We start from the raw sequence: 24,453 nt of genomic DNA, 5'->3' as shown, positions 1-24,453 counted from the left end.
TGTTAACTCATGGTGCTGGACCCATTCATGGTTTTCTGTCATGGAATTAGGGCCCGAATTGAGCCTCAGTCCCCTGCTAGATATGTTACTTTATAATTTCTATAGTAAATTAGCCTCCATAGTTCAATATCTGGTTCTGTTTCAAAGGAGGCTGCAGCCTTTTGATACCACTATAAATTATACGCCAGCCATCTTAAAGAGAAATTGTGGGAGTGGACTGAGTATAATAACATCTTGAGGGAAGAACAGGCTGGGTTTAAACCGGGATGTTCTACTCTGGATCATTGTGTAGTATTGGACCATCTTATTACCAAATATTCCTCCAACAGCACCGCTGCCCTATACGCTGCCTTTATAGATTTCAAATCTGCCTTTGATATGGTACAGAGGGACATACTGTGGGAGAAATTGAGAGGGATGGGAATCGATCAGAGGCTACTGGCATTGATAAAAGCATTATATAGGAACACCAAGATCAGGACAAGGATAAACCCGAAGGGACATCTCACGAAAACTATCAAAGTAGGCAAGGGAGTTAAGCAAGGTTGCATCTTGGCCCCACTTTTGTTCAACCTCTTTATAAATGATCTGGGGGAACATCTAAGTGGTCCAGAGGTGCATGCGCCAAAGATTGCAGATAGGCATATCCCGCTCCTGCTATATGCGGATGATGCAGTGCTGATTTCTAGGACCCCAATTGGGCTAAAGAGAGCAATGAAGATTCTAGCGCATTACTGCCAAGCTAACCAGGTTGAAATAAATTATTCAAAATCAAAAATTTTAGCCTTTGCAAATAGACCTAAGGTATATCATTGGGAGATAAACGACAGGGCTATTGAACAGACACGCTGCTTTAAGTATTTAGGGGTAGTTTTTCAGGCCTCAGGGGCCAGGAAGGCACACGTGGACTATGTCACAACAAGTGCAGCAAAAAGCTCAGGAGCTATAGAGAAATTTTATTGGACCACCGGGGGGCAGAATGTGGTGGCTGCAGTCAAGGTCTTTAAGGCCAAGCCCCTCGTCCAATTATTATATGGGGCACCTTTGAGTATAACACCATATCAGCATCTTTGGAATCTAGCAGAGAAAGTGCAATCGAAATTTCTTAGGCATATATTACAAGTCCCGCCATGTGCTCCCAACTCACTTATCAGAGTGGAAACGGGTATGGTTACAGTGAAAGCAAGATTGTGGATTGCTGCTATTCTCTACTGGTACAAACTAATGACTCAGCCCACCAGTTTGGCGGGGCTTATAGTAAGAGATTCGTTTGTTCCTCCGTGGATTAGAGAAACGGAGTCCAAGTTGGGTCATTATGGACTATCTAAACAATTTTTGCTCAATATGGAGCATAATCTGGTTAAACCCTTTCTCAAACAGAGGATCTCAAACAGAGGATGTCGAAAGACAGCATGATCTGAATCAGCTTAAAGGTTATCTACCAGGAATAGAGGAGCTACACAAAATAACACTGATGCCATACTTGAAAAATCTTGACAAAGCAGAGTATAGAAGAACATTTACTCTTCTCAGATTTGATATGTTACCGTCAGCTATTATTGAAGGCAGATACACAGGACAATTATACGAGGAGAGATTGTGCATTTGTGGGGACAATAAACCGGAAGATAGGGAACATGTATTATTCCAATGTAAATTATATCAGCGTATCAGGGCCGATTACATATTCCCGATTTGTTCCAGGGTCCCTGGAAGAAATATTAGATTTCAGTTAGATAAATTATTGGCCGATAGGAACAAAGGAATCACTTTAAGTGTGGCAAAATTTGCTTCGCGAGCTATAAGTCTCCGGAAGCAATATCTAAGGGAAATACCCAATTGAACGCCTCGGTTCTGGAACTTAATCAGTGTTTTGGGGAGGAAATCATATTTTATACCGTGAATGTCTTATTTTCATTATAGTACTTTTATCTGATTGTATTTTATTAAGTTATTTGTATTTAATTGATTGGTCTTTGACCGTATTAAACTTTGATGATGATGCTACCACTAATCTTGTACACGATTTTTGCCTTCAAGGATATTTATGCTTTCCACAAGTTAGTGATTTCACTATCAAAGTTTAAATAGACAGGGTATCAGAACCTAGCTTCCGTGGCTTTTTGAGTTTCCTGAGACAGAGTTTCCTGTCTCCAGAGACAGAAAGAAAGGAGAGATTTGGGCTGGTACACTGGGTCAACTCTGGTCAGTTCCAGTTTGTCCTGCGTCACATTTACTGCAGCTATACACCAGTAGGTACGTTAGCAGCTACAGATCCAAGAAAAGTAAACCTCTGGTTTACTAATGGTGGGGGCTGCTCATCAATGCCAAGGGGCCTTGATGCCATAGCCGGAATATATTCCTCATACATCTGGTTGTACACTGTGGGCGTCTGTTTTTCTGTATTGTCCTTGATATCTACTTGGTACATAATAAATGGAACTTAGAATGAAGTTTCAGTCTTTGACACTCTCTTTGTCTCTGACAAGGCAGTGCCCAGTCAGCCATACCTACAAAAGTGGAACTTGGGGGTCCAGGTTTCCCAGGCCCTAATTTTTTTCCCAACAGCTTCCCAATCTCTTAAAATGCAATGCAACCGGGGTGGGGGGGGGGGGTACATGGGAAAGCAGAATAGTGCCTGCAAATACCCCTCCATAGCTTTTATTCTTATAACTACAATTATCTCAGCAGACAGCATTTTTGTGAGGGAAAAGCAGCAGACACAGAAGTGATGGAATCCTTCTATCTGTTCCGTGCAACCCTCCACATCAGCAAGCACACCTTTCAGAATGTACATTTACTGAGATTACAGTATTGATGCGGTAAAGTCTTCACCAGTACACTGATGACACCCAGCTATATCTGTTGATGGGCAGCCCGACAGACACCAGCCCGGCAAATCTGGTTGAGGGGTTGGAGGCTGTGGTTGAAGCAGAGCCAGCTGAGACTGAATCCAACTAAGACGGAAGTTCTGTGGCTGGCGTGGGAGGACCCAGGATTGGGGTGCCATCTCCCAGTTCTAGACTGAGTGTCCTTGACACCAACATCAACTGTCATGAGCCTGGGTGTGATTCTGGATGCTTCCTTGTCAATGGAGGCCCAGACTGCAAATGTTGCCAAACTGACATTTTTCCAGTATCACCAGGTTAGGCAACTGGCCCTCTATCTGTCTCTCCCTGACCTAGTCACTGTAATCTATGTAATGGTCACCTCCAGATTGAACTACTGTAACTTGCTCTATGTAGGGCTACTCTCACATCTGACCGGAAACTCCAACTGATCCAGAATGAGGCAGCACAAGTTTTTATGGGAACTCTGTGTATGGCCTTGTGCTCCATGAGTTGCACTGGCCTCCGGTGGAGTACCAGATCAGGTTCAAGGTTATGATGTTCATCTTTAAGACCCTAAACAGTCAGGGACCCAAGTATCTTTAGGATCACCTCCCCTATATACTCCCCAAAGAGTGTTACACTCAGCTGATAAGAATGTGCTGGTGGTCCCCAGCCCAAGAGATATCTGGGTGTCCTCATCCAGGACTTCTCTGCCTTGGCTCCAACCTGATGAAACTCTCTGCCAAGCGACATCCATGCCCTGTAGAACTTAATGCAGTTCCATAGGATATGCAAGGCAGAGATGTTCTGTCATGTGTTTGGTTGAGGACAGCAACGGTTTTCCATCTAGCTGAAACTCCGGCTTACCCTGCCTCCCCCTTCCATGAGGCAGTGGCACACTTTGGCAGTTCCATCGCCATCTTATTGGTATTTATGTTGTATTAAGATGATTTTTAACTTTTAAACTATTATAATTACATAAAGCTTTTTTTAAAAAAAATGTAAACTGCTGAGCCATGTTCCATGGGGAAAAGTGGTCTGAAAAACTAGATTTAAATAAAGCACTGAAGATCCTAAAAGAAAGGTTCTTCCAAGTGAAATCCATGCCCTCCAGGGCTTAGCACAGTTCCAGAGGGCCTGCAAAACAGAACTGTACCACCACACTTATGGCTAAAGCCAGCAAGAACTCTCACCTCATCAGATTCTCCCCTCTCTTCCGCTCCCCTTTTCCCTGGGTCAATGCAATATAATTTAAATCTCCACTGGATTAGACATAATTATTATACCATCTGATTAATTGTAAATCTTATTATATTTTAAATTGAATTAACTTGAATTATATTCTTGTTTATATTTACATTGTTACTTGCTCTGAGCCCTACTATACTAGGGGAGAGTGGGATAGAAATTGAATGGATAAATAAATAAAAGTGAAACTTCAAATTTTTCCTACACCTCTCCTCTCCCCAACAAGGAAATGAAAGAGCCCCATAGAAATTTTAGGCATGTGAAACCCTCCTTTCACACAGACAACTCCTTTAAAGCCCACCTCGGTGGGGAGGGCGGGATATAAATCGAATAAAATAAAATAAATAAAGTAAAACACATTTCTAGGTGTGCTGCTTCCCAACACCACAACATCAAAACTCATGTTATAATCAGCACATCCACTGCAGCAGCGCTTGTAAAATGCTAAGATGGAGGGAAACTGTTTATTGAAAAACTTGAAGCACTAAGATAGACAACAGGAGGATGCAGTTGAACACTTATACACTGAGCAAGCCTGAATATAAAACCATCTCTCTATAATACTACCATTATGACTCTGAAAAACTATTGCCTTTCACAGTCCAGCTTACTTTTTTTTTTTTTAAAAAAAAGGAGGCTTCATATTTCAAGTTCAAATTGATTTTTACACTCAGAGCAACATCAAAAACCCTGTTCATCCCAGATAAATTTGAATGCTTCATTAGAAAGTCAACATTTGTCAGGAAAGTTTTTCCTAAAGCGAAATCCATACTAGGCAGAGATTCAGAAATTCATAGTTCATGTGGAAAAAGCTGTCAAGAAGCAGACTGCCACAAAGACAACAGACCATACAATCTGTTATTGATTCTGTTTTTGATTGGTATCTCAGGGTGTTTTTAAAAGAACAGCTGAAACCTGTCACTTTGAAAACACAGGCAACATAACAGAAATGTAACCATTCCAACTGAGCCATAACAAGTGTCTACCTCTGTGTTGGTTAGAAAGATGAAACATTTTCCTAATGCAACCCTCTGTTGCAAGTTTTTCACACACACTCCACACTTCAGGCCACAAAGGGCTCCTATAAGTAGGAAGCAAATGTAAATGGTGTTGATGCTCAGAGGTAGCTTGCCATTGCCTGCCTCTGCATACATTGTTAGTGGAATGAAGTCTTCCCCATAACAAAAATGTTCCCCACAAACCCAAAAATACAATGTGAAGTCATATTTCTTGTAGCATGGAGTGGGGGGGGGGGGTTTCCACAATAATTCTGAATAAAGTTAATTGGATGCAATTCTACTAGGTCACATATCCAACAACCCATATCTACTACATATACAACTTCTAACTACTGCAGCTCTCAGCCATCTGCAGTTTCCTCTCTGCTCATTCTTCCTTCTCCTTTTACTCTTCTGCCTGCACCCTTAGACAGGACCACCCTCTTTGAAGACTCAACCGTCAGCTCTTTCACTCTCTCTTTCCTCTCTTAAGGACTGGAGAACCCCCAACCAGTAGCAGCTAGAAACTAACTGTCATCTTCTGATGTATTTACATAGCTCAGCCAGTTACTGGCAACACTTTTATCACCACATATTTGCTTACCGCATAACATATTGTTGCTATTCCTTGAGAGAAAGAAGTGTCCTTATATCACATATTACTACAATGACAGGTGCATAAATTACTGTTCATAATTCCAGTTTATTATATATCTCTTCAGTTCCCAGGAACAACCATTACAGCCTAAGACTGAAGTATACAAAACAGAGAACAAAGCAGAGATTAAATGAGAATGATGAAACAACAATTCTACAGCCCACAAGTCATGAAATGAAGGGACACTTGAGGACTGCTTCAGATGTCGCAGCTATGGGTACAAAAAGCCTGGTTAATTGCTGCTCTTGCATACTCCTGCTCACACAGCACAACAGTATTCCATCAAACTTCAAGGTGCTGAACGCACGCACCTTAGAAAACTCAGGCTCCTTCTCCCTCACTAATCAGGATGTATAACTGAGATTAAATTTAGGAATTTCAGGAAAGAAACAGACCTCATTTTGTTAGGAAGCCCAAATTCAGACATCCAACAGATTGGAAGTCAGAGATGAAGACTTTTATAGAAGTGGGAGGAGGAAGAGGAAGTGCATAAGTCAACAAGTAACCAGATTTGTGCCAATCATTAATAAATTCTGATTTGTCCATGGCATGGGAATTGAGCTCAAGTATTACATGAATGCTCAAACTACATAACACTTTCTTTGATGGTCAGGGTCCAGGGGCTTTCATAAATCTTTCTTCCCGGTCTTTTTTCTGCTTAAAAATAGTTGTACGGCTCCCTGTAAATTGAGGGGTCAGATGGCTTTTCTCCAGCACAGGGGAGGAAGTGGTTAGAAAGCCATTCTTCCTCCACACCATCATCCACCAATAGTTTCTGCACATGCTTTTGAGGGAAAAGAAACTATTTTGAAATGAGCACAGATTTCAAAGCAGGCTTTCTTTGTTGTTTTAATGTACTTTGAGTCTTAATAATAGCCACTGTATGTCTTTCCTTCATTGCCCCAGCATACACTATGCTTCCACTACTCACACATATATGGAGAACCCAGTTTCTATACTAGTATAGTCTCAGAATGACCAACACAGAGAACCTAGATTAAAACCATGCATGAGGAAGGCAATAGTTCAAAACCAGTTTGCAACTTCTATTTTTTGTGCAGTAATGCTACCCAGTCATTTTCTTTTGAAGTGTTTTTATGAAGGAGCTTCCTATATGCAGAAAACCCAAACAGTTTCCATAGAGAAGTTATGAGTTCAAGTGTTCTGCTTTGATCTTCTAACTTAGAACACAAGAGTTGCCATCTGTCCATTTTTCTCCCTGAGTGTAAAGGAATACAAAAAATTAAATCTGGTGCCAGTAGCAACTTTGGTTCCAGACACTTAAAATCCAGGAATGAGGGAAAGGAATGTATTGGTTAGGGAAATGTGTTCCCTCCTCAACTCAGCTCTTTTGGCTCACTGGGATTCATGTTTATATTTCCAGTAACATTTATTTGGGAGGAGTGATCAGAAATCAAAGCAATCTCAGAGAGATGATATATCTTCATTATGCAAATAATTGTTTTGATATATGTTGTAACCCACCCTGAGCCTGCTTGTGCAGGGGAGGGAGTGCTAGAAGTGGAATAATAAATAAAATAATAAAGTATTACATCACAGGATCTGAAAGGATAAAGTGTTGGATTAACCAGTAATTTCAAAAGTGCAGACCCAAGGCTGTACAAACTTTTACAAGGCTGAACAAACAGTACATAACATCAGCGCCTGTTGCTATTATTATAAAAAGTACATGTCCTATATAATAGACAAATCTACAAGATGACGTGACGATACAAATTTAATTTTGGCATAACTTGTAGGGGCTTCCATGACTACATATGCCAGAAAAAAATTACTTAATGCTCTCTCTCTCTCGAGAGAGAGAGAGAGAGAGAGAGAGAGAGAGAGATGTGAAATTACCATGGAACTTACACTTGTTTATCTCTTCATTTTTAAAAACCTGGAGAGAGCATACATCAGCATATTAATTTTATCATTTTATCATTTTAATAGAATTTTAATTAAATTGTTAATTTAGTCTTTTAGTCAATTACTGTATAATGAATGTATTGATTTGCGTTGTTAGCTGCCCTGAGCCTGCTTCAGCGGGGAGGGCGGGGTATAAATAAAACGATGATGATGATGATGATCAGATTTCTCTTTAGTGGGGAAGACAAAGCGAACCTATCCTTACTCAGGTCTGATTCATAAGCACATCTCTCCACATGCATATGGCACAGATTGACCAGATCACCATGCCCAAAATACAGTACAAAATCCTTGTTTTAATGCTATCTTTAATGAAGCATAGCAAATGACTTATCACATGTGGCTATCAGTACCATATAATATTGTCAGTTCTATCCTGATTCCCACATGTGCCAGTTTGCTAGAAGGCCACAGAAAGCAGCAGCAATAACCCATAATGGCATGTTTGTCTCCTCTTGCTCCTACTTGAGGTGGTTGTAAGAAAGCAAACAGAGTTTGATTTTAAATTGGAGGGAGAGGTAAATATATCATGGAAGAAGCGCTCCTGGTGTAGGACTAAGATTATCTGAGCATCAACACAGTGAAAGCCATCCACATATTTGAATGCAGCCAGAGTAAGGACCCTGGCACAGGCTATCCCTGTGGGCCTCCACCACAGCTCCTCCTCCTCTTTTACAACTGAGCCTGTAGTATACTGGCACTCCTTTTAGCACCAAAGACACTACTGGGTCAAAAGGGATCTAAAGCAAGCTCCTTATAGGAGCCTCTGCGACAACCTCCCACATCCTGATGGAAGGGGTAGCTGGAGTGGAAACAGTACTTTTGCACTTGCTAACAGGAGACACTAGATGGTTTGCACAACTCTAATCAACAGGTGTCTAATCATACTTAGCCCTGATACCAGACCTGGAGACCTGAAGGTGAAAGATGGTTGCTTCAGGGATTCTATCCATATTCCATCTTGGAGGCAAAAAAACAAATGAGGGATAAGTAGCTCTGGCCACAGGACTTGCCACAGATTGTTCTGAGCATGAAATAGAAGAACATTCTCAATTGCCTTCTAGAATTAGAAAGAATTTTTATTGAACTGAGTCCTTAAAATGAAGGAATCCTGCAGCATGGAAAGCAGATAGATCAGAACAAGTCTTAAACGCAGGGGTTTTTTTAAAGCATAATTATCTGTCAGCCTGAAACAATATCACAGTTAAAGAGCAGAATGTAAACGAACCACCATCACATAACCTATCACTACATAATACAGCAAAACAAGTACAAAACATTCAGAAAGCACATAGACACACAGGCTTTCTACGACTGCACTAAAGAAAAAACAAAGGTTACTAGAAGCTTGCTATTATAGGCTGTAAATCAGGAGTGTCAAACTCATTCGTTATGAGGGACGGCACTGACATAAATGAGACCTTGTCGGGACGGGCCATGTGTCTTATAAAATGTAATGACAGATAGCAGAGATATAGACTTTATAAAGGACACAGACAAACACAAAGGTTTTTTAAAAACTTAAAACATTAGCACTTGTTGGTCTTAAAGCTGATTTCTTTGTATCATTCTAGTGCAATCCAGGCTCTCTCAATTGCATAACAGAGCTATTGAGTCAAACATCTCTTCCTTCTATTGGCTGAAGCTCCTCCCCCTCATGGTCCCCTGAGGAAGGAAGAGTCAGAGCTTCCTTCGAAGCAAGCTATCCCTCCCTCCCCCCTTCCTCAGTCAATGGAGAAAACAGAGGCTTTGCTCTGTAGCTCCTGTGTGACTGAGTAAGCTTGGCAAAGCAAGCTGTGAAGCAGAAGGTAGCAAGAAAGAGGGAGAAGAAAGCAGATGACAGCCAGATGCTCGGGGGCATGATGCGAGCCCTCCAGGGGCCTGATTCATCCCCTGGGCCCTATGTTTGACACCCCTGCTCTAAATCCATTATCTTGGAGCGCTGTATCCATCAGTCACTCTATTGTTACATTCCATATTAACAGTATAACAAAAATGTTTTCACCTTTGATATGAGAAGTCATCTATCTAAAAGTATTTGATTGGGATTTAGCATCTCCTCTTCACAGCATAAGAACATAAGAGAAGCCATAGATCAGGCCAATGGCCCATCCAGTCCAACACTGTGGCTGTTTTCGCACTGACCTTAATCAGCAGCGATGCCCCTCTTCACTGCGCAGGATCGGCGCGGATTTCGCACTAATTGCCGCGGAGCACCCGGAAGAGCCGGAAAGTCCCGCGGCTTTTGCGGCGCAAACGGAAACCGCCAAAAACCAGTTTCCATTTGCGCCGCAAAAGCCGCGGGACTTTCTGGCTCTTCCGGGCGCTCCGCGGCAATTAGTGCGAAATCCGCGCCGATCCTGCGCGGTGAAGAGGGGCTTCGCTGCTGATTAAGGTCAGTGCGAAAACGCCCTCTCTGTCACACAGTGGCAAAAAATATATATATATACACACACACACACAGTGGCTAATAGCCACTAATGGACCTCTGCTCCATATTTTTATCTAAACCCCTCTTGAAGGTGGCTATGCTTGTGGCCGCCACCACCTCCTGTGGAAGTGAATTCCACATGTTAATCACCCTTTGGGTGAAGAAGTACTTCCTTTTATCCGTTTTAACCTGTCTGCTCAGCAATTTCATCGAATGCCCACAAGTTCTTGTATTCTGAGAAAGGGAGAAAAGTACTTCTTTCTCTACTTTCTCCATCCCATGCATTATCTCGTAAACCTCTATCATATCACCCCGCAGTCGACGTTTCTCCAAGCTAAAGAGTGCCAAACGTTTCAACCTTTCTTCATAGGGAAAGTGTTCCAACCCTTTAATCATTCAAGTTGCCCTTTTCTGGACTTTCTCCAATGCTATAATATCCTTTTTGAGGTGCGGTGACCAGAACTGCACACAGTACTCCAAATGAGACCGCACCATCGATTTATACAGGGGCATTATGATACTGGCTGATTTGTTTTCAATTCCCTTCCTAATAATTCCCAGCATGGCATTGGCCTTTTTTATTGCAAACGCACACTGTCTTGACATTTTCAGTGAGTTATCTACCACGACCCCAAGATCTCTCTCTTGGTCAGTCTCTGCCAGTTCACACCCCATCAACTTGTATTTGTAGCTGGGATTCTTGGCCCCAAAGCATGATTGCATTTTATCATTTCTATATCCAACAAGATTTAAATTCACTAATACCAGGGGTGGAATTCTAGCAGGAGCTCCTTTGCATATTCGGCCACACACCTCTGATGTAGCCAGTCCTCCAAGAGTTTACAAGACTTTATTTAGTAAGCTCGTGAAGGACTGGCTACATCAAGGGTGTGTGGCCTAATATGCAAATGAGCTCCTGTTAGAATTCTACCCCTAACTAATATAATATAAAGCAATCTGAACTGGTAATAGTCAAATATGGAAGGGCAGAACAACATATGCCATCATAAAATCTGGGGATTTCTGAAGGGGAGGGTGAATAAAATACGTAACTTGTGTTATCTGGTTGTCTTAGTCACTTTCTGCATACTTCAGCATGTTTTTAGTGTATTTTGATACAAGGCACAAAAAAGGAAGTGAACATACAGTATATCTTTTTAAACTAAACTGAAACCTACTGTTACGCTGGAAATGATTTTTATTTTTTTAAAAACTGAAATATTAGCACTTCCTGCTTTAATCAAATTTCATAACACTTCAAAAGTTCCCTGCATATAAAAGAAACTAATAGGGAACAGAATAAACTGCCTATTAACAGGCAAACAGTTATGGGTGCTTTTAAGTGATTTTCCTGCAGCAGCATTCATACAACTTTATACTGCCATCCTGGTTTAACTGTTACTCATTAACTAGGAATAAAAAGGGCTAGCGAAGATAAACATGATGGTCTGGCTGCCAAAATCACACCCATCAATTCCCTTACTGGGAATTATTTGCAGAAGTCACAGTAATCATAAGAACCACGTATACACCTAAAAAGTACACACAGACGATTTTAACTTCTTAGCCAGCCAATCCATTAGAAATTCTACAAAAGCAGTTCTACAAAATTAGCTACTTTGAAAATAATGTATTCCAAACACAATGTCTTCATATACACTAGGGTTAATCCAATCCAAGTTAGGCACTTTTCCCATCATGTTGAAAAGCAAAGAAACTTCTTACTTCGTTATTGAAAAGGCCTATTCTGCTTTTAATCTTCTCAAAACACCTAACAAAAGTCATGTAAAAATTACTAAACTGCACATTAAACAGCTTAATTACACTCTCCTGTTTGTGCTATCAACAGGACTTGATAGTGTTACACCTTGGCTAGACCATGCTTATTATGGGAAATGGCAGGACATGCCTGTAGCTGTTCTTCATAGTCTGTAAAGGTGTACCAGGCTATATGGGAATATGCATAATCAGGAGAACAGTATGTTAAACATTGCCCTGCAGAAGGTGATATCCAGGGCTTTTTTTGTAGCAGGAACTCCTTTGCATATTAGGCCACACACACCACTGATGTAGCCAATCTTCCAAGAGCTTACAGTAGGCCCTGTGATAAGAGCCTTGTAAATTCTTGGAAGGTTGGCTACATCAGGGGTGTGTGGCCTAATATGCAAAGGAGCTCCTGCTACAAAAAAAGCCCTGGTGATATAAGTTCTGGCACACTACTTCACAAAGACTGACAGCTGGTAAATGTTATGCTGCACAGGTCTAATATGGAGACTACTCTGCCAAAGGCTGAGTGAACAGAGTGGTGGAAAAGCAGCAGTATGCCAGTTCATAAGAAAGTCTAACAACAGTCACTACCTTGCAACTCAAAGAATTCACAATGGCCTTTACCTGGCTCTTCACAGCAAAAGAAGTGGTCTGGTTCATGTATCTAAAGCAAACGTTCTGTGGCTATTTATGGAATGCAGAGAGTGTTCCACATCTGTGGACTGATAAAGAAGGCTAAAATCAAATCCAGGCCTAGATGAAACTGGGAGATTTCTACTACTGGCTTAAAGAATGGTCTTGTTCCTATGTAAAATGAAGGTTATGTCATCTGAGTGGAATACACAGAATTTGTTGGCCTACTTTGGAGATGCCACAATGAAAAGTGCAGTCTTTAGACACAACACCCCCATATCACTCATGTTTCATAAGCTCTGAGAACCAAATGCAGGTTCTAGCTGAGAACAGGAGGTGAAGTATGGGGACAGAGGCAAAGAAATCCTGCAAAGAATTGCTTGAAGAGAGGCTAAGGAAATAGAGTATGACCTTGCAGGTTAGGGCAGGCTGCTGAGTGAGCTGCTAGACGGACCTGGGAAAAGAAAGGCTGAGGACCTTGGAATGCAGGTGAAGAACTAGAAAACCAAGAGGCAGATCAGGCGAAGTGGTCTTACATCTGGGACCTCACAAAAGCACAAAAACTTTTTTAGCAGCATAGTGAAAAGTTTACTGGTACTCAAAAGGTCATTCTGGAATCATTATGAGAGATATTGGGACAAATGATATGTTGTCTTCAGTTTCAATGAGGAAACATCTGGTTATGGCATGTTACCACAAATGTAATATGCCAACAGAAAAACTCTGGCCTGTAATAGACAGCTAGAAGTTTGCACTGCATTTGAAGGACACACTGATAAGGGCTAGAAGATGATTGCAGGGCTGCTGCTCTAGCACAAGACAGACCAGACCTTTTACTAGGGATGACAACTGAATTTAGGATTTTCTGCTCACAAAGTTTGCTCTGCCATTAGGCCATAGTCTTTCCAGACATACTCCTTGCACATCAAGAAGACCCATCTCAGTCACTACATTCCAAACTTAATGTTGTCCAACCATCAATAGAAGTTTCCTTTTTAAATAGCGTTCTTCCACAACTACTGACTGGAAAGCACTACGCAGCCAAATGACTACACATTTGTTCTCAATGAGCTGGTAAACCTGTGTGTACCACTTCAGCTGTAAGGGGAGGCACATGAATATAAACAAAGGCCAAGGGTACAACTTAAGCCTTTTCCTAGATATCCTAGTGAAATGATATTTTAAAAACCAGCAAGTTTATACGAATGGGGTGGTACACAAGCCTCCACCCCACTAAGAGCTAGAGCAGCACTGAAGGATGTGATTCATACAAGAGCATACATGAGATCTGGGACTTGAGATTCCTGTTCATTTTCATAATTCTACCAATTTCAGCTTGACTCGGTACTTGACCAAAATGGATCGCCATCAGGGACCTGCTCTTCCCCCATAGCAGGGGAGAGGGAAATGAAAGAGATTGCTCTGGAGGTGCTCAAAGGGCCTCAGAAGTACAAAATGAGGTCAGTGATAATCCTCTGGTGCTAATGCTGTGTTTCAGGCACAGCCTTTCACCTTGGTTCTGCATCTGTATTTAACGGTTTCTGCTGACCATGTAAGAAGAACTTGGAGGTATCACAGTTTCAAACTCAACTGAAGTAAGAACAGGGGGAGGGTTGTCCACACCTAACTGAGCTACATTAAGAAGAGGAGAAGGGTTGTTTTTTATACCCCACTTTTCTCTACCTACCCTAAAGAGTCTCAAAGCAGCTTACAATTTGCCTTCCCTTCCTCTCCCTACAACAGTTACCTTATGAGATGGGTGGGGCTGAAAGAATTCTGAGGGAACTGTGACTGGCCCAACGTCACCCAGCAGGCTTCATGTGGAGGAGTGGAGAATCAAACCCAGTTCTCCATATTAAAGTGTCACTCTTAACCACTACACCATGCTGGGTCTCTGAGTACTTTGTAAACACAGAACTCTGCAGACAATCCAGAAGAAGAACTGAAGTACATCAAAGGAATAAGGACAACTGAATGTGGACCCATGTTTGTTCACAAATATAATGCTGAACATAGAGAAGCCAACAAAATCAAGATAGTCCCAGTCTGTGGAGAAATATCAGTTCCCTCACTGAAAAGTTGCCTCCAATTTCACAGATTGTTCTCTCCCGGCCCCCACTAACTGCAAAAGCCAGGCCTTTCTCTTGGTGGCTAGACCACTTCCAAACGGTTCCCACATGCTGACTGCTAAAGACACACATTTCTTTTGGTGGCTAAATGACCTCCCCCGGACTGTTTATTCTTTGCCTTTCATCTACCCCTCTCTGCCCACACACACAAGTCTGCAGCAGCCACCAGCCTTGATCGGCCACTGGAGAAACATATTCCTGGCAGCAGTAATCACTGTATGATTCTGCAATCACATACAAAAGAAGTTCACCTGACAACTATTACAACACTGCAGTGCCTCAGAGACTAAACTATTACAAGACTTTTTCAAAAACAAAATACATCTGATATAGGCCCCTATGAAAAAGTCATATGATAAATCACTTAGGTGCTACAAAACTTTTTAAACCTCTGAAGTATTTTCATACTCAAAAGTTTTCAAGACACCATAAATTATAGCACAAGCTCAGAAGGAAATGATATTCCTTTAGACTGTAGTTGTAGCAAATAATTTTTTTATATATTTTAATTTTTAAACTAAAATGTAACCACTGGAAAAGAAATCAAATGTACTTGTAGCTTTCCTTCACTTCCGCCACAACACTACCAATCTCTTTTTAAAAGAACCGTATTTTCTATATCAAGTTCAATTGACATCTGACAGCAACACCTTCTATTTAGCAAATACTGTAAAGCATTTGTCAGAAACAGCACTAGATGTCAAAAAGTTTTATTGATGCTGCCTGTAAATCAGTATGATCCAATAATAAAGTGAAGGATTTAAAAGGCTTTATCCCATCTACAATGGGATAAAGTCACCACAATGGCTGCTTTACACATTATGTCTCCAATGTGCACAACACCTTAAATACAGAACAAACACAATACAAAAACTCCTGCCCAGAAGACAGGGCTGGAAATGGCTCTCTATTGCTGTGTAACGTCTCAAGGGCCATCTGTTCTGAATGAACCTACCTGAACACTAACGTCATCCTCAGGAGCCCTACTTCGGGTGTCCCTGCCGTCTGATGGGTGGCAAATCAAAAATGGTCTCTCTGTCATGGCATCAAGACTATGGAATTTCCTCTCCCGAGACTCATCTATGACCGCCTCTATCATTGTTTTCTATCAGCAGGTGAAAACTTTTGTTTTGTTCATCACTGCCTCACTGACCCTGCTTCTCAATTACATGTTCTATCACTTTCTCATCTTGGGAATCCTACATTGGTTAGAAAGGTGGAATTATTTCATATTTGAAATAAATAACATTTTTTAAAAATTAAATTTGTTCCACTGTGCATGGCCTTTAGAGGAGCAGGGGATTATGCATTTATTTATATCCTGCCATTCTCCTTCAGATGTTCTCCCCTCATCCATTCTCTCATACCAACAACCCTGTGAGGTAGGCCAGGCTGAGAGACTGTGACATGCACAAGATCACCCAGCAAGCTGCCATGGTAGAAGTGCAGATCCAAACCCAAGTTGCCCATGTTCCTAATCCATTGCTGTATTCGCTAACAATGTGCACTACTGTGTAACTAATATTTTAATGAGAACAAAGCTATTATATATCCCCATATATCCCCCAGAGAGCACTGCGATCAGGGACAAAAAATCTGCTGTCTGCCCCTGGCCCAAAAGAAGCCAGGCTATGTGCAACAAGATCTAGGGCCTTCTCGGTGGCAGCACCAGAACTCTGGAACACCCTCCCAGAAGCTATAAGGGCCCTGCGGGATCTGTTGGCGTTCCGCAGGGCCTGTAAGACCGAACTGTTTAGACAGGCATTTCTGGTTGACTGAAAATGAGCTGCCACCGGACATCCTACAGAAGCTGGTGGTCATAGTCAGAACCCAATACCGCCAGACTGGATCGAGATAGCGTAATAGTTTTAAACTGATAAATGTATTATGGTTTTATATGTTTTATGGAATGATTGTTTTTATGATACTGTAAGCCGCCCTGAGTCCGCTTGCGGAGAGGGCGGGATATAAATGCAAAGTAATAAATAAATAAATAAATAAATATTACTATAAAGGTATTTTGAATACTTTTGAACTAAAATTATTTCAATTCATATAGTTACTCTAGGAAAGTTGTAATCTAATTTCACCAGTCTTGACTGCAAATGAAAAATCCATCCTTCTGTTAGATCAAGATAATTCTGGTGCTTTGGCATCTTGGGCGAAGGGGTAGGCTAACAACCATACAATGGAATAATTCAGAAAGCATGGAGTAGGCAGCTTTTAAAAATAAAAATAAAAAAAATATTCTCATTACAGTAAAGTTGTCACACTGTCAGCATCAGTAAGTGTGCTCAGTATCTGTGTCAGCACATATTTCTCACTATAATCAAAAGAAAGACAATAAATTTACATGAAAAGGAGGTGCAAGTCCAGAAGAATTGGCAAAGCCAAGATAGTACCTTGAGCTGAGCTTCATTTCTTTCAGGATCACATGTGACATTAAACAGTGTCCCTTTTAAAAGAAGCTTACTGGTTATTCCATTAATTGTTATTCTGTTCTTGCGTGCTACTTTGCTACTATTAGTAATACTGTGTGTAGTATTCAATACACCTGAAACTGTGGCTCAACCAGAATCTGCTCTTGAAACTGCTTCTGGCTGCTTGTGTCTGCCAAAGAAGAACAACCGTTTCCTCTGTTTTCAGCTTTATATTACTATCAATCTCAAAAGGTACATCTCTTTTCAAGCCACTTCCTGGCTCACTCTAAAGGAGGACTCTGAACTTGTGCCATGGAGCCACATGGTGTACTTTGTAGGCAAGGTGATATTATTCAGATACAGATGAAGCAGACTGAGAAATAGGAACCCACTGGGCTTAGGCCATACACTGCATGCGGCAGTACTCCACAAAGTCACAGAAATTTCATGAAACAAACCAAAATCTCCAGCAAAGCAAAGTGTTAATTGGAAGTTACAGATAAAGAGGCTAACCAGTAAACTGTTACTGAGCAAACACATTCTGAAATAAGAATTCTATATTATACTCTACAATACAACCCTGAAAAAGTCTCTTGCAAGTATGACTTATGAACATTTTACAAGTTTTACATGTATCTAGAACTTGTGCAACAATAAAATGCTTCATTCTTTGACTCTTAAAGGGTAGTGTTTATTTTTAAAAAAACATTCTGCAAGGATGGAATGTATGGAGCTATAGAAGAATTGGGAGTGGTCGTAGAAAAATATATTTGTCTGACACAGTATCACGAGCTTAGAAGCACATGCAAGTATGGTGTGGTAAGCAATTACAATAATGGGTACGCTTAGTCTACAAACTCAGGGCAGTTAACTGTCATGACTCCTCCCTGCCCTGAAAAATATAGCTGTGAGGCAGTGTCAAGATATTAAGTTTTCAGCACACTCCCAGTACTACAAAGTTTAATTCCAGTTCACATTTGCAAACCCAAAAGATGGAATAGCAAAGACTTTCTATACAGTTCCAGTGTAAAAAAGCAAGAGACTTCATTGTGGACCAGATCTTCCAGGAGGTGAGTTTCAAATACAGGAAGTGAAGAGCCATTTTATGTTAGGGGCACTTCAGTGCATCATACATGTTACAGACACACATCCTACTCCTGCCAACCCCCCCCCCCCGAAACATACATCATTACATATATGTTCCAAAACTCATGTGCAAAATGGGTGTATGCTACACAGATTGGCCATTTACTCCCTGTGTTGCATACCTGGGGAAACAGCATTTTTAAATACTCAGAACCAATGTTCCCTCTAAGCTGCAAAGTCTTGTGAGCAAAAATTCTACTTTGTGAGCTACTGATATTAAAGTTGTGAGCTACTGCATAAATTACTGGGTTCTGGGGCTATTTTTCCTGAGCTAAGACTTTGTGTGAGCTGGAAGCTAAAAATCTGTGAACTAGCTCACACTAACTCACCTTAGAGGGACCACTGCTCAGAACCTCTGTACATTTGTGAACGGGTCAGTCCACAGGGTTTACTCTACAGTCAAACACGGCATGAGACTAAGTGGGAGAAAAAGCTTTGCCTATCAGAAATATATGAACTTTAAAGCAAATCATACACAGAAACGTCATACAGAGCCACCCAGAAATCTCTCCTGCTACACGTCAGCTTATGAGGGCTTTCCTTGCACGGTTTACTTTTGTGAAGCAACTCCATCAACAGCGGTACTTCTCAACAAGGAATCAGGCGTGCTCCCTTGGCTTGCTTTCTGCTTCCATGTTGAGAGCTTAGAGAACGCAGGAGCCATGCAGGCACCTGGGCAATCCGCTTGAGAGTGACACCCTGACCTAGGGAATCCTTCCTGCTGCAGTCATGGAGTCAAGGGAAAGGGCGACCGGCGACCGCCAAGCCACTCAGGTAACCAGCTGCTGTCTCCAGTGGCAGGTGTATCCCTCGTCGCCACCCTCAACAGCACCCCAAGGACGCCGCGGAGGATTCCTCCCTCTCCGCACCCCCGACTCTCTGTGAGGCCAGGACGCGCAGCCCCTCAAACTTCGGAAAATGGGTCGGGGGGAGAGAAAGCGGCGGAAGGAAAAGGGAACGGAAGAGAGGAAACAAGCGCCACTGTCCAGGTCAGGTGCCCCATTTTGGCGCAAAGCCCAGCCCTCGAATTGGCGGCAAGCAAGTCAAGGCAACGTCATCGTACTTACAGCCATAACGGGGTCTCTGTAGGGCCGGTGAAGAGGGGTCCTCATGGTGCATTCTCTTGGTGGAGCCTGGAGCCGCCACTGCGCCGGCAAACTTCACTAAACTGTCGGCCAATAATCCTCCCTTCCACTAGCGCTGAAAGCTTTCCGTGTCTTGCGGTCGCAGCTGCTCCAAACGCGGGCAGACACACAAGCACAGTAAGGGGGAGTTGCCTGTTCCTGCTGCACACTCTCCTTTCTTGCCTCTTCCGCAACGCAACCCGCTCCCCAGGGCTAAGTTCAGTGGTGTTGGTTGCCACCAGCCAGAGCTTGAAGCTTCAGGCTGCTGGACGCTCACTTGCAAACAGCAACTACAGACCCAACTTCGTAGGCAGAAGAGAACTCCAGCACGCTCCACCTTCCCCTTCTTGCTGCTCGAGTGCAAATTAAGTTGAGTGCAAGCTCTGGAGGGCGGCTCTCGCCTTATCCTTTCCCTGCCCGTCTCTGATTTGTTCCTAAGCCGTGTCCCTTTTACCTGGAGGTGTTGCACGCAGCGCCCTCCCAGGCCAGGCAGCAGCCTGTTGCTGCGCGCGCTTGCTCAGCTCTATTCTGAGAGAAGCCGCCAACTGAACTCTTTTCTTCCCCCTCACCGCGGTTTCCTCTTTCTCCTCAGCCCCGTTATTCACTGGGAGGGGGGGCGGAGGAGAGGAAAGGGGGCAGCGTCCGCTCTTTAGCGACCCCTGCAGTCTGCAACAAGGGCCGAGGTCGGTGTGTGGGCTGTTCTCGCCCCCCTCTCCTTTCTTCCGTTTGCAATCTGCATGTACATGAGTCCTGCGGGAAGCAGCGTCCAGTATCGGAGGTTGCTGTTTTCTACCAACTGCTCTTCTTCGCTTCAACTCCGGAGTGTGGCTGCAGTGCAGAAGTAAAACAACAACAATAATAATAAAAGTGCGCACGCCGGAGAACAAAAGACAAAGCTAGCTTCATCCTATTTCTGTCCCAGGCAGTTGCTCGGTTACAGTGAAAAAAGGGACTCCTTCCCTCCAAAGATATTTGGCCAATGAGAAGCTTCTTCCAGAAAAAGAAATTATTACCAGGCAATATTATGATGAGTGTTTTCTTCATGCGATGTACAGCATACAAGTAAGTCAGGGTTTCATTTGTGTCAAAACCTGTTGCTAATGCAGGGTCAGTCTAGAATATATTAGATAATAAGATTAAAATGCTCCTGTACCATATCCAGAGAGCTTTCTCCTTGTTATTGAGAGTTCACAGCTAATCCTCGCAAATCCAAAACGAAGCCCACAATTCATCACTGAGTAAAGGATATTCTTAACTCTGCTGAATTGTGGGCAAGGCTGAAACTGGAAATTAGACAGTGTGGCCCCAGATCATCTCAGGTACCTAAAAAGAAACCTTAGGAAATTCTGGATACGGTACTTTTTTAAAAAATAATGCATACACATACTTGTATACCTGAAATAATTTAGCTGTATATAGTAATAAACTGTTCTATGTTAATGGACTCCTATGGATCATGGATTATTATTCAATTTAAGGATGACCTCTTTTTGTGTTTTCTGTATTGAGAGAGAGATCTTACAGCCATAAGTTAGAGGGGGAACTTTATCTTGATGTTCTTTGCAATTAGATTCTCTTCTGCATTTTGACACTACTTCAGTGTTTTAGAAGGGAAAGTCTTGATTATTGATTGCTATGCTGTGGCTCTTTTACAGAAACAATTCCCTCAGAGGCTGCCCTCCACCCCCCAAAAAGCCTCTTGAAGATTCATAAACCATTGAACTGCAGCCCGTTTAAATAAAACAACCAAACTGCTTTCCCCGTAAGTATGTTTAAATTACAAGTAAAGATTTAAGCCACCCTCTCCCATCCATGGCCATACAGCAGCACAAAGAACAACTTCTGTTTCTTTCATATTCTGCCTTCTTCCCATCACAGAATTGCAGGAGATACTTATTTTGCTTTTATTTATTCCCTACTTCTCTTCTCAATTGGTACCCAAAGCAGCTTACAACATTCTCTGCTTCTCCGTTTTATCCTCATAGCAACCGTGAGAGGTAGGTTAGACTGAGAATGTGCAACTGGCCCCAGGTTGCCCAGCAAGCTCCATGGCAGAGTGGGGATTTGAACCTAGGTTTCTCTAGTCCAACGCAGTAACCGCTATAAGTTTCCCACACTGGGTGCATTCACACTACACTAAATAATGTATTTTGCAACTGGACTTTTACTGTATAAGAATAGCAAAAATCCAGTTGCAAAACACATTATTTAGGGAGTGTGAATGCATTGTGTCTTGTCCAGGCGCCTGACTATCTCCATACCTGTTTAGTGTTAGCAAGGCTGCTGTATCATGTGTGTTCCAATTATAACTGAAACCCTCACAAGCAAATAAGAAACCTTATAGGTTTGTCTGTGAGTTGTTAGCAGAGTTTCCTCTAAGCTGAGTTAGTGTGAGCTAGCTCACAGTTTTTTAGCCTCCAGCTCACACATTCTTGCCTTAGTTCAGGAAAAATGGCCCTAGAGGAAACTAATTTATGCAGTAGCTCACAACTTTAATGCCAGTAGCTCACAAAGTAGAATTTTTGCTCATGAGACTCCATAACTTAGAGCAGTGCCCCCCCAACCTTTTTGGCACCAGGGTCCGGTTTTGTGGAAGACAATTTTACCACAGACCGGTGGGGGTTCTAGGGTTTTTGCTGCCCCAGGCTGCCCCCACACTGCATCCCTGCCCCCCTTGGGGATCTTCATATGTGTGGGTGAAAGTCTCTGCCTCACTCTATGGCCCTGGGGCCAGCCCGCCCCAGGGCCGGCAGGATGAGGGCACTGAATTTGGCCTCCTGCCCCACCCCCTAGGCAAATCGCTGTTTGCCTCCCTAGCCTCCTCCTCCATTCTTAACAATTTTAAGGCCAGGGAAGGGGCGGTGAAGTGTCGCTCCCGTCCTCTTTAAAGGTTGACCCCACCTCGCCGATCAGTTGATTGGTGGGGAAAACTGTGCCAAAGGCTGTTCGGCAGGGGAGGGGTCAGCCTTTAAAGATGCCAAGAACGCAGCACTTTACCGCCCCTTTCCAGGCCTTAAAATTGTGAAGAACAGAAGGAGGAGGAGGCGCCATGGGGGGGCAGTGAGGCTCTGTGCGGCCCCATTGCTAACAGGACGTGGACTGGTACTGGTCCATGGACCAGGGGTTGGGGACCCCTGGATTAGAGGGAGTACTGGTTGCTAGTATGTGATTCTGGAGACAGGGATAATGGGAGTTTGTGGTACCAGTGTGGTGTTGACTAAGATCCCTTTCATATGTGCTTCTAAAGGGAAATGAATTTTTAAAAGATGCACACACCTTAAAGATAAACTGAATCAAAAAAAGTTTTATAAAACGGAGATGCTGGTATAACTAGGAATTACAGTGGCCTAGGGGCCATTTACACTGACTCAGAGCACAATAAAGTTCAATTCTAGATATAGGTGAGAACTAAGACACTTAGCATGTGTAGATGCACATTCCTTCAGGTACACTGAAACAGATTTCTTCATATGTTACATGTATATAATGTTACTATAAGTCTACAGTCATGCATTTGTATGTATGTAAGGTGGGAAAGGTTGCCAGCAGGGTGGGGCAGGGTAGGGAACTCCACCCTGGCCTTCTCTTGCTTCACTTGGTCTGCAGTAACCAGCAGGCAGAGATTTTCATGGCATGGGAATAAGCAGTATTACTGGTTTATTTTTGTAGAGTAAGTGGCTGCTAGGTAAAGGGGGGGTTGTAAACAAATATTGGCAACCCTAGCACATGAGTAGAACATATATCCCAAACTGAACTTCATCATGGTGTGGGTATGCCTGAAGTTGCCCAAACCAAAAACCTCACCACATACACTGGTTGTTTTCTACTGACAGCAATAGCTCCAGTACATTTGCTTTACTTTTTACTTCCAAGTGGCTGATAGCCTGGCATAGCTTGAGCTTTTCAGAGTTCAAAAACTAAGCAGGGTTTGCCATGGTCAGTACTTAGATGAGAGACCAGGCTCAGGTTGTTATGCAGAGGAAGGCAATGGCAGATGATCTCTGTTTCTCCCTTGCCTGAAATGTTCCATGGTTGTGGTTACCATGAGTTGGTTGGGACTCAATGGCATGTTCTTTTACCTCCAAGAACTACTATGTCTGTGACACATGTCAAAACATCCTGTATAGTATTGGAAGTGTGATTGGTAAGGAATAGAGAAATAAGAGAGAAATAAAGAGCCAGCACATGTCTTTTGTGTGCATGTTTGCAGTTGGATTCAATAAATCAGGAACATAAACAGGGTAAGCCTTTTTATCGATCTTGAAAAATAATAGAAGACGAGCTTGTTTGGAAAGTGTTGAATTAATCAATCCAAGAATAGAATGACAGCCAAAAGAAACACTGAAGCTGCTTTATATTGAATCAGACAATTTATCAATCAAGGTCAGTGCTATCCACATTGAATGTCAGAGGTTCTTCGGGGCCTGGGGTAGAGGTCTTTCACATCACCTACTCCCTGATCCTTTTAACTGGAGATGTCAGGGACTGAACCCGATACCTCTACCACTGAGACAGGACCCCCTCCCAGGACAAAGAACAGTAAAAGAAAAGTTCATGATGTACACTTTTTCAGATGATGCCCCTCTCCCTTTCCATCCCACTCAACATATGCTTTCAAATCTTTGAGCATAAATGTGATATTTGAATGAACTCCACACTTTGTGGATCATGCTGCTACTTACCTTTTGTGACTGACAACTGAGAAATTTGAAAAGATAAAATTCAGATGGAGTTTCTTGTGAGTTCCTAATAAATTTTTCAACATGCATTCTGATTGATAAAGTCAGCAAATCGCAAAAATCAATTCATATAACATTTCTTGGTTGGAAATGTTTTGCTTAGGTACGGTTACTCCAAATATGACTTCCAATACAAACTGAAAATCCAGTGGCACCTTTAAGACTAACCAAATTTGTTCCAGCACAAGTCTTTGTGAGTCAGACCTCAGTCTTCAGATGCATAATATGAAATCAAAACTTTATAACCAGAATTGCAGGCAGGAAAAAAATAGGTTTCTATGAATCTTCAGATGTGAGTCTCTGTGTAACAGAAACTAGGGTTGACAGCTTCTAGCTGGGGCTGGAGATCTCTCAGAATTACAGCTAATCTCCAGGCTGCATAAATTGCTTATTCATTTAT

At 42.3% G+C, this 24,453-nt stretch overlaps 1 protein-coding gene across 2 annotated transcripts in view; it reads right to left on the bottom strand.

Annotated features, from left to right (window-relative positions):
• Positions 1-20,314, bottom strand: part of IQGAP2 (IQ motif containing GTPase activating protein 2) — a 250,661-nt gene extending 230,347 nt beyond the window's left edge. For both annotated transcript variants that reach the window (XM_060235836.1, XM_060235837.1), the window contains exon 1: positions 19,258-20,314. In XM_060235836.1, the coding sequence (XP_060091819.1) occupies positions 19,258-19,309 (52 nt within the window). In that variant the 5' untranslated portion in view covers positions 19,310-20,314. The remainder of the gene's footprint in view (positions 1-19,257) is intronic.
• Between the last annotated feature and the right edge of the window lie 4,139 nt (positions 20,315-24,453).

This window comes from Heteronotia binoei, chromosome 4, assembly GCF_032191835.1.
Source record: "Heteronotia binoei isolate CCM8104 ecotype False Entrance Well chromosome 4, APGP_CSIRO_Hbin_v1, whole genome shotgun sequence".
NCBI lineage: Eukaryota > Metazoa > Chordata > Lepidosauria > Squamata > Gekkonidae > Heteronotia > Heteronotia binoei.
Note: the sequence above shows the minus strand (reverse complement) of the source record. Positions and strands in the feature narration are given on the sequence as shown.